At 46.7% G+C, this 10,266-nt stretch overlaps 1 protein-coding gene across 1 annotated transcript; it reads right to left on the reverse strand.

The window, feature by feature from the left end:
* Nucleotides 1–3,807: 3,807 nt before the first annotated feature.
* On the reverse strand, nt 3,808–9,039 carry LOC123124440 (putative leucine-rich repeat receptor-like protein kinase At2g19210). Its single transcript, XM_044545056.1, has 12 exons — nt 8,505–9,039; nt 8,221–8,414; nt 6,954–7,453; nt 6,668–6,806; nt 6,489–6,560; nt 6,238–6,309; nt 6,084–6,164; nt 5,830–5,996; nt 5,513–5,754; nt 5,316–5,442; nt 4,868–4,936; nt 3,808–4,675 (listed from the first exon to the last, which is right to left on the reverse strand). Exons 1-12 carry the CDS (start codon nt 9,021–9,023, stop codon nt 3,990–3,992), a joined length of 2,868 nt encoding a protein of 955 aa, XP_044400991.1. The 5' UTR covers nt 9,024–9,039; the 3' UTR covers nt 3,808–3,989.
* Between the last annotated feature and the right edge of the window lie 1,227 nt (nt 9,040–10,266).

Here is a 10,266-nt window from a genome sequence, read left to right on the forward strand (position 1 = left end):
GAAGAAGCTTCACCATCGCACGGGGTCAGGTGGCTACCTCAAAGCCCGGCCTAAGTGGGCCAAGTCTGAGAGGGATCTGCTTGATAAAGGGATCGAACCACAGACAATGAACTGGCCAGACCGTTGCCGGACTTGGTTCGTCGGGGCTGGCGGAACCTTGGACCCTGTATCAGGGAGGTGTCGTTGGACGGATGAGCAACTTGCAATACCCGTCAAGAAGATTCAGCACTATATCGATGCAGCGCAGCAAGGGACGTTCGTTCCAGACAGAGAGAACGACGAGCTCACAATGGCCCTCGGGAATCCTGAGCACCCTGGACGGACACGAGGCACGCCAGGCTCCGTTCCGTGGAAGGCTGGTTTTCCGGACGCGGGCGGTTACAAAACCCAGGAGAGGAGGAAAAAAGTGGAGCAGATCCAAATTCAGCGTCTGCACGAAAGGGTTCAAGTGCTAGAGGAACGAGACAGCAATAGAGATGCCGAAACTGCCCCCGAAGCTACACCGCCATCTCAGCGCAGAGGCAGCGTGGCTTCCACCGAGCTGCCTCAGCTGGAGCATGCGGCTACTCCTAGCTACCCCGTGGATGCTATCACGGAGTCTCAACATTGCCACCTTATGGCGGAATGGCAAAACTTGAAAGTCAAGGCGGCTGTTGGCTCTGTTTTACCTACTGAACCCGGCGCAACCTACCACTGCCGGCAGATTCCAGATGGATATGCTAGGGTGATGGTGGATGAAATAACGGAGGGATTTGAGGACCTCTAGCTTGACCACCCTACCGGTGAAGGGGAGACTCGGCTGGGTTTAGCTCTAAAGACTCCATGCCTATGGCGGAAGGAGCTCATCAAGCTTCCGAACTAGACGGCTCCGGCGAGTAAGGGCACTCCGCCTCCTCCTCCGCCTCCTCCTCCGGCGAGTGATCAGGGCACTCAGCCTCCTTCTCCGGCGCGTGGCGGCACTCCGCCTCCTTCTCCGCCAGCGCCGGCGCGCCAGAGCAGCCAGCCTCCTCCTTCTCCGCCTCGTCAGCAAGGGCGGAAGAGACCCTCCGCCGCTGCGGCTGCTCCGGCGCGTCGTAGTCCTTCTCCTCCGCCTCGTAAGCAAGGAAAGAAGACAGCCGCAGCCGCTCCGTCTGCTCTGCCGGCGTCTAGCAGTACAGCTGCCAGAGGTGGGAGGCAATACAGATTCGGTCCTTCTCTGAAGACTCCAGAGAAGTTACCATATGAGAGGACCGAGGAGGAGAACGCGAAGATCGTGCGAGCCGAAGTGAAAAACTTCTTTGAAGGGGACAAAGCAAAGAAACATCCACCTCCGGAGGAGAAGGTAGATCCGGTGAAAGCAAAGCGCACTCTGGCTGCCCTGACAAAACCACCAAAGTCTCCGCCAAAAGGCAACTATGAGCGCGTTCTTGCAAAGGCATATGCCGAAGCGGAGCGGTCGGGAAGTACTGTCAGTGATAAAAGGATGAAAGAACGACGAGCTGGGAAAAAAATTGCCCAGCTCGGCGAACAAGAGAACCAATCGTGCCCCCCGCTCAAGGTGTCAAAAGACATCGTCGCTAATGATCCGGGTATGGTGCCCGGTTATACCGATCTTGGAGATTACCTGCCCGACGATGTACATTATGAAATCATGGAGGTGGACGAACACAAATACCATTACGGGAAGCCTCTCGTCAAAGATGTCAAATCTCTAAGCACGATGATGCGAAGACTACATGATTGGTACATGAAAACCTGCAGAGAGTCTGATGGGATGAGTACTTTAACGCTGAGAGTTAAACCGGAGCATGACCTCGTTGGAATTGAACTGCTGAATGTTCCATTTGAGGATTTCTTCCAGTTTTACAATCTAATGTCCCTCGATAAAACAACGATCACTTGCTACTGTCTGTAAGTAGTACTACTTCTGTCATTAAGTCTCTCTATATAGGTTAGCTCTTTCATTGCATGTATTTATACTTATCCTCACTATATTATGCAGATTGAAGATCGCCGAATTGAAGAAAAGACAAATCGGTGATATTGGGTTCATTAACACAAATCTCATAGATGATTATCAGGTTAAATTTCATGCCAAAGAAGCCGAGGCCAACTTGCTACAATCGTTGGTAATAAATCAAAACAAAGATATAATACTCTTTCCTTACAACTTCAAGTGAGTGTTACTGTCTTCTGCATATTCGGTTTCCCTTTATTAGTCCAGGTTATGGTAATGTAATTGATGACTTATGCATGCATGCGCAGCTTCCACTATATTCTCCTAGAGATTAAGCTTGAGCCGGGAGTAGTAACCGTCTTAGACTCGAGACGAAAAGATTCACAGGACTATGCGAACATGACTCAAATGCTCCAGAAGTAAGTTAAATCGATCATTATCCACCATATCAGCAACTTTGTTCATTTCCTGATATCAAGTAATTGTTTTCTTTGTCTGGCAGGGTTTGGAGAAAATTCACCTCAAAAGCCCCGGGACTGCCGAACCAGCTGCAATTTAGACACCCAAAAGTAAGTACTATAGTAGCATGTTCCGCGCATCTCCTAGTGATTCAAGCGCTAGTTTGATCAATACCATTTAGCATGCTTGCTTATCAGTTTGATTGACCTCTATTTCTTGTAAAGTGGTTGTGGCAGCAACCTGGGAATAATTACTGTGGATACTACATTTGCGAGTCCATCCGCTACCATACCTGTGAGCGGGGCTACACTGAAGAACAATATGAAGTGCGTAAGCAATAATATTCACAATTTTATTTTATTACCATCATTTGTGTTGAGTTTCATTTATTCATATATATATGTATTGACCCCCTTCTTCAAATTAGATTTTTTGGAAGCGGGATGAACTCCTAGCACCAGATCGTATGCGAGGAATTCAAGAGGAATTGGCGGCATTCTTCCTTGACCACGTGATCGCTGAAAACGGATAATACTATGTGGACCATGTGTTCCTACAATATAATTAGGAGATTGTATTGTAAGAGATAATTATTGTATATATGTAGCCGGTAGTGTCGGATAGATATACGAGAACTTGTTGTTCGACCAATATCTCGGAGAAGGAGAGGTGGTCGATATCACTTCTCTCTGTATGCATATATATGTTCATGACGATCTTCTGTTTCCTTCATTTGATTACTAGCTAGTGTGTCTACTCCTCTCCATACGTATATAGTATGTAGCGTCGACAAAGCACGGAGATAAGAGAGGACACTTCTCTCTATTAATTAGCTAGCTAACACAATATATGAAACACCTAAATTAACCCCCCAAAACCCCTAACCCCCCCCTTTCAAAAAAAAACAAAAACCTCAGCTCCTGCCAGGTGCTGACGCGTGGATGCCTATTGGTCCCGGTTGGTGGCACCAACCGGGACCAAAGGCGGCACCAACCGGGACCAAAGGCCCTACTGCCTGGGCTCCCCGCACCGGCCATGTGGACGGCCTTTAGTCCCGGTTCGTGTAAGAACCGGGACTAAAGGGCTAGGGCATTAGTAACGACCCTTTAGTCCCGGTTCCAGAACCGGAACTAAAGGCCCTTATGAACCGGGGTAAAAGCCCCTTTTCCTACTAGTGGTGGGAGCCCAGTGGTATTTCCGTGCCGACCGAGCTTCCGGATGCTTTAGGTGGAATTAACCACTTGTGGGTGTAGTAAGTGTCTAACATCTTCATAATTAAATGCCGCAGGATTCTCCCCCGCTAAATAAAAGGGAAAAGTATGGCAACCTGAACCAGGTTGTGTATTCTTGATATATTTTTCTTGCTTTAGTTTGAGCAACTATTGATGGAATTACCATATGTGCAGCCCCATTTGAGATACCTTCCATTCAGTTCTCACACTAAGCTCACAGCCTTAATAATATAGTCCACAGAGATCCAAGTTTAGTTCCTCATCAGTTACTTGCTACAAATACAGGACTAAAGTTTCTGATGCATACCAAACTTATATACAAACCCGAGACTCTAAAACCATACAAAATTGGACTGTTGGTCTCATCTTGGTGCCGGACCTATGTGAGTTGGCGATGCATCGCCAACCTGCCCCAACTCAAGCACACTTTGCTGTTTCAGATCATTTGCTTGAGCATCGTTGTGCGAGTCAGTGCTTGTTGCACTGAGATTACTTGTGCCGCTAGTGACTGAGTTGTAATTACCCATTCCACGAGACACCTCCAGCTCCAAGCATTCCTTGAGCTCAGCCACAACATCTGTCATTGTTGGTCGTTCCCGTGATGGTTGTTCTTTGCACTGCAGTGCCAGCTCTGTAACCTTCCAGACCGAGTTGACATCGTACTCCCTTCCCATCTTTGAGTCAGCAATGCTCTCAATGTTGCCCTCGGAGAGCTTCTGGCGCACCCACTGTGCTATATGGATGCTCTCAGTGTCAGTAATGGCGACCGCCGGCGACTGACCGGTTATAAGCTCCAGTAGTACAACTCCAAAGCTATACACGTCACTCTTCTCACTGAGCCGGGATGTATTATAGTACTCAGGGTCAAGATACCCCAGGGTGCCTGCTGGTTGGGTAGTAATATGGGTCATGAACTCATCTGCGAACACCTTGGTCAGGCCAAAGTCGGATATCTTTGCATCTAGGTCAGCAGATAGCAGGATGTTCTTTGTCTTCACATCCCTATGGATCAGTGGCGGTTGGCAGGACTTATGTAGATATTCCAATCCTGTATCCATGAGACCATGACCAGCAGCCAGTTAGTAGATAGCAATGGGTTAAGGATTTAGGTTAAAAGTAGCCACAGTTGGCAGATGGATGAGGTTTTGCTCGCTTTAGCTGGTACAAGTATCAAGCCATGATGCGATCTTGCTACTACTCATACTATATTACAACTTCAGGTGTGTACAGTCATACGAACCATGGGCAGAGTCGAGAGCAATCTTGAGACGTCGATGCCAACTGAGGGGCGTAGCGACAGAGACCTCTCCTGTGACAGAGCATCCAAAAACATGGCTTTATAAAAAGATCTGCAGAATAGTAATATTCTGACAAGAAAAGGTACTATGTGATTTATTAGTGTAATTTGGACACAATTTGTATCAAGGAACACATTCAGGAAAACTTGGCTGCTCTGTCCACAAATTTTTAATAACTGTACTGGACACATGAGTATTGTATGCCACACTTTTGAGTTTGTTCGAAGTTATCACATCCTATAGGAAGTATGTGCTTCTCTAAAATGTTGTCCATTTTTTGTGTGCCAAGAATGTAATTGAAGAAGTTGGTACAATGGGCACTAAACTTTGTAACAAAGGAAACTAGGGAGGTGCCTAAAGATGATTTTCTTCAGGGAGATACTAACTTACCTCTTAGACGATCCTCTAGGTCTCCACCATGCATATATTCATAGACAAGGGCCAGTTGTTTCTTGTCCTTGCAATAACCAATCAAGGAAACCAGGTTCCTGTGGTGAACTCGACTCAAGTGTTGAGCCTGCGATTTGCAGTAAGAACATTTGGTTCAAGGATACAAACAATAAATTTCAAAGTAGTTAATAGCCTACCTCAGATAGAAACTCCCTGTCCCCTTGAGATGATGTTTTTGAACGGATCTTCACAGCAACTGGACTTCCATTCTCCAAATAGCCTAGAAACACAGCACCAAATCCTCCTCGCCCTATTTCTTCCTTGAAGTTAGCTGTGATGAGCTTCAGCTCTTTGTAGCTGAACTGTCTGTTCTCAAACAAGTTCGACCTCTCCCTGTCCCTGGGGCTATTAAGCCTTGCGCTATTTGCCATCCATGTATCTGAAATCAAGCCTGACTTTATATGGGTGATCTTTACTTACTATAAATTTGCTGGTTTCCTTGGTGAAATATTACCTTGTTTAATTCTCCTTCTATGAAGGATAATAATTGCTGCGACAAACAGTAGAGTAGCTACAGCTATTGGAACGGCTATCGCAATGATGAGTGTTCTGTTCTTTTGCTTGTCGTTTGGAGCACATGTAGAAGCACCATTGTCACAGATATTTGCATTGTTACCAATCCTAGAATTACAGCAACAATGTCTGAATTAGTTAAATTTGGAGCATTAAGAAAAAGAAAGAATAAAGGTGTAAGTTAGCTATGCAAACATTAATACAAGGGATCCATTTTGACGCTTCCGTACTAGAGCTGCAGGAATTGATCCACTGAGTTTGTTGCTTGACAAATCACTGTAGAGCACAAATATTTTGAAATATGCTGATGCGCATATTGAAGTGAACTGAAGCAAACAAGTATACTTACAGGAATTTAAGTGATGGCATTTGTGCCAGAAAATCAGGTATTGGACCAGACAGGCTGTTATTGGACAAGTCCCTGGAATTAAAATTCTTATGAGAAAATGCTTGAGTACGTATAATAATAAAAAATACAAGCAATATTCAATTTTTATATTGCGTCAAATCTTAAATAGCTGCTAAATACTAGAAGATTATGAGAACCTGAAGGTGTTCTGAGTCAGAATATGTCGTATGATGATCATATCGGGCACTTACAGGTATTGAAGGGATTTTAGATCACCGAAAGAAGGATCAACTGCACCGGTCAACAAACTAGATGACAATATTCTGTTGCAAATCCCATAGTAGATTAGTATCATGCCATGGAAAAGCTTTCTTTTTAACCTTTCAAGTACAAGCATGAATGTGCAGTTCTTTTGCACTTGACAACTTACAGAGCTGTTATCCATGCAGGACCAGATGAAGAATAACTGCAGTTCAGGCCATTCCAGGCAAATGCTTTCGGCGCACAAGGATCACCCATCCAGTTTTTCTTCAGCATGTACGTCGTGCGAATTCCCATCATGGCCTTGGCTGTTAATATGGAAAAACGGAGAAGGTGTTTCTGAGGTTCTGCTTTACGCTATCCAGAAACAAATAATTCAAAGCTACTGGACATGCAAATTTCAGTCCAAACTAGGATCCTTGACAGTGGAACACATGGATCAAAGTGCAAGGTACCGTCTCCATTGTTCGTCGCAAGCTCAGTCATCTGCCGCAGTGAGTATATCTCGAACGCGTTCAGGATGGGCGGGAGTATGGCATCCGGCGTGGCGACAAGCGAGACGGTGTGCTGGCCTGACCCCTGCACCACCACCTGTTCCACAACCTCTGCGGAGAGGTACTTCGGGGTGTAACTCCGGCTGCCGTTCCATGAGGCGCCGTCAACGAGGATGTCGAACCGCCTCAGCACGTTGCCCGGCAGCTGCTGCAGCTCCGCGAAGTAGAGCAGCAGGAGGTAGGCTGCGCTGCTGCTGTCATTGTTCTGGGAGGTGTCCGGGCTCCATGAGAATTCGAGCCGGGTTCCGTTCACCGGAGTGGCGGCGCTCCGCAGCACCACAGGCGGCGCGTCGAAGCTGCTGGCCTTGGAGACGTCAACGTTGGCCGTCGTCGTTATGTTGGTCCACGCGGCGATATCGCCGTAAGACTGCCAGATGCGGTCGTAGGAATCAAATGGGTACCTGTTGTTGGCAAGAAACGGAATCTGGTGTGAGAAAATCGGCAGAAATTGCAACTGGTGTGCCTGAAAGCTGAAACTCCAGGCTCTGGTTTGGCCAATAGATTTTGCAGAATTGACTCTTGATCGACCTAAAATGTTGCATTTGGTTTGGTAGTAGAGAAGGCCAGGTGTCAGTCATGCTACTTGGCAATTGAAGTGCAACAACAATTTATATAGTGATATAATCTTTTTTTTTATTAGAACAAGCTGTGGGGTCAACGGCCAGCCGTCAGTTTGACCGCATTTCAAGGGGAACTGCATGTTAGTCTCTGCTGGGACTAGGGAGTTGTGATAATAAACCATGTGTTCTAGAAAGGTGATAATGTTTAGAACCTTGTTAGTTGTTTGAGATTGCTAACCACTCTTCCAGGGTGGTATCTAGATGATTGATCATTTGATCATATGAGCTTTGCAGGTAACATAAAGAGCAGCATCAACTATAAAAGGTAGTACAATCAAACGGAGGAGAAAACTCAAGCTCAGGGTTTTGTGTTATTCAGTGTGCATACGCGGTGTCATTTTGGAGCAGAGTAAGTGCATAGCGGTTCTCTTACGACTCTGCAAAGCCTATTTTAAAATGTTCGTCCAAATGGAAACTTGTGCAAGAAACCACGGAATGCTGCTGCCCTACGTGATGTGTGCAAATGGTCAAGATAACCCATTTTGACGTTCACATCAAGTAATCGGCAGGCAGCTATAATATGCATCAGTAGTTATCACCGGACGAACCTGTATATCTTATAGAAACTAGCCGGCCGCCAGAAATGGTAGCGGTTCAAGGCGAATCTGGCCGCCGGCCGGCGAAGATTGAGCAGGAGCAGCGACTGGTTCACGGTGGCCTCCGGGTACATGGCCGCCCTGAGCGGCCTCAGGTCAAGCCCGGAGATGAAGGGCGTACCCTGCCCTATGTCCACCAGGCACACCTGTATGTAAGTTGTAAACCAAAAATACTTGTCATCAACCAGTTCACTCAAAAAAGCTCAGATTGTGAAGTCTGCCTAGACTCCTGGGACCTGAAAGAAATCAGCCGGGGACACGACGACGGCCTCGAAGATCAATATGTCATCGGGCGCGGTGACGTTGACGGCGGCCCAGCGGTTGACCCCGAGGTAGAGGTGGAAGGACGGGAGCCTGTTGAGCGCGTCGTAGTTGCCGTAGTAGAAGCTGGACCTGACGAGGTACCTGCCTCCCGGCGAGAGCCCCCGGAGCGTGTAGCAGCTGCGGGCAGCACCACCGGAGAAGTGGCGTACGGTGAGGTACCGCGCCGCCAGTTCCCGGTCGCTGTACGGCGGGTTGATGCCGGCGTTGGCCCCCGCGCCGGCGTCGACGAAGCCGGCGTCCGAGACGTACCTCAGGCCGCGCGTGGACTCGTCGGGGTAGCTCGGGCCGTCGGCGATCCCGCAGTCGATGCTGATGAAGCCGAGGGCGTCGGGCTGGCCATGGACGAGCTCGGGTGACACGAAGCATGATAGGACGAGGAGGAGGGACACGAGCAACCGAGGACAAGCTGCTGCTGCCGTTGCTGGTTCCATGGCTGCTGCATGCACGTTGCTACTCCGGCCGGTCTTCCCTCTCTCCTGATGTTGTTCTGTCCTTTTATGTTATGTCAAAGTCAAGGCCTGGTACGTCGTACGTGTCGCTGCCAGCCGGCCAGCCGGCGAGGTTGGTGGTGTTGGAGGAGTAGTGGCAACGTTTGGTTGGGCTCTCATCAGGCGGTTGCGCGTGCAGGTCAACTCGTTCGTTGCAAGTGATAAGGCTACCCGTAATAGGAGTATTATGCATGCCAACTAGACAATTTTAATGAGGTGACATAAAATTAAATGAAGAAAGAGAGGCTTAAGTATCATATCATGATACCGTATCATATTAAATGATGTGCTACTTTGTATCATGCATGGCAATAAATAAAGTCCTCTGTGATATCAACTTTTGATATTATGCATTACGGATGTAGTGTCATACACTAGTATCATATGCACTTTGGTTATCGGCAGAGGAAACGCCAGAGAATTTCGGGGGTCGCAGCAGCAAACAAGTCAGCAATCAAGCGAAAGGAGCATACGGATTAAGAATTAGAAGAGTGCCGATTTTTTTAACACAATACAATTAAATTCGCTCATATACACAAGCATACATTCATTTTTATGAACGCATGCACTTGCAGCATCTGAAAGAATGAAATAATTTGAGAAGTAATACGAACATCAATGTCAAGTATAGAACTTAAATCCCGATGAGTTCTAAATACCATTGCCCTTCTAACCAACCAACCATACATTAGTTCACATGAGAGTACCGATTACCGACTACTACTCTACTAACTAGGCAACTGTGTGCGATATGTACGAGAAACAAGTACACTACTCCAGCCTTCCGAAGTCTGAAACTCTGAATATAAATGGAACGTGGACTCGGTCTAAGCTGAGGCACCAGGTTTATTTTAGATGGCTGAGGCACTAGTTTTTTTTTTTTTTTGCGGGGGGCTGAGGCACTAGATTAACGTGATGATTCTTAAGGTTTTATCACCAATTATATATACAACAAAACCCAAGTTACAAAAAGTGAAGACGAATTATACAATACAACCTTTTGTCTTCAATCCCAATTCTCGTCTGTAACATCATTTTTGTTGCAAAAGTCCTCCCGTAACAATATGCATGTTGCAAAAAAAATGAAGACAAAAAAATAATCTAAAACGCAACCTTTTATTGCAAAGGTTTTTGCGACAAGACTATATGTTGCAAAAAGGTTCTGCAACACCATCATTGTTGCAAC

The sequence above is a fragment of the Triticum aestivum genome, chromosome 5D (genome assembly GCF_018294505.1).
Source record: "Triticum aestivum cultivar Chinese Spring chromosome 5D, IWGSC CS RefSeq v2.1, whole genome shotgun sequence".
NCBI lineage: Eukaryota > Viridiplantae > Streptophyta > Magnoliopsida > Poales > Poaceae > Triticum > Triticum aestivum.

Coding starts and splice junctions, on each gene's coding strand:
- LOC123124440 (XM_044545056.1), bottom strand. CDS start 9,023: ATGGAACCAGCAACGGCAGCAGCAGCTTGTCCTCGGTTGCTCGTGTCC. Junction 6,310..6,488: donor CTAAAATCCCTTCAATACCT/GTAAGTGCCCGA, acceptor TTTTAATTCCAG/GGACTTGTCCAATAACAGCC. Junction 5,997..6,083: donor AATGGATCCCTTGTATTAAT/GTTTGCATAGCT, acceptor CTGTAATTCTAG/GATTGGTAACAATGCAAATA.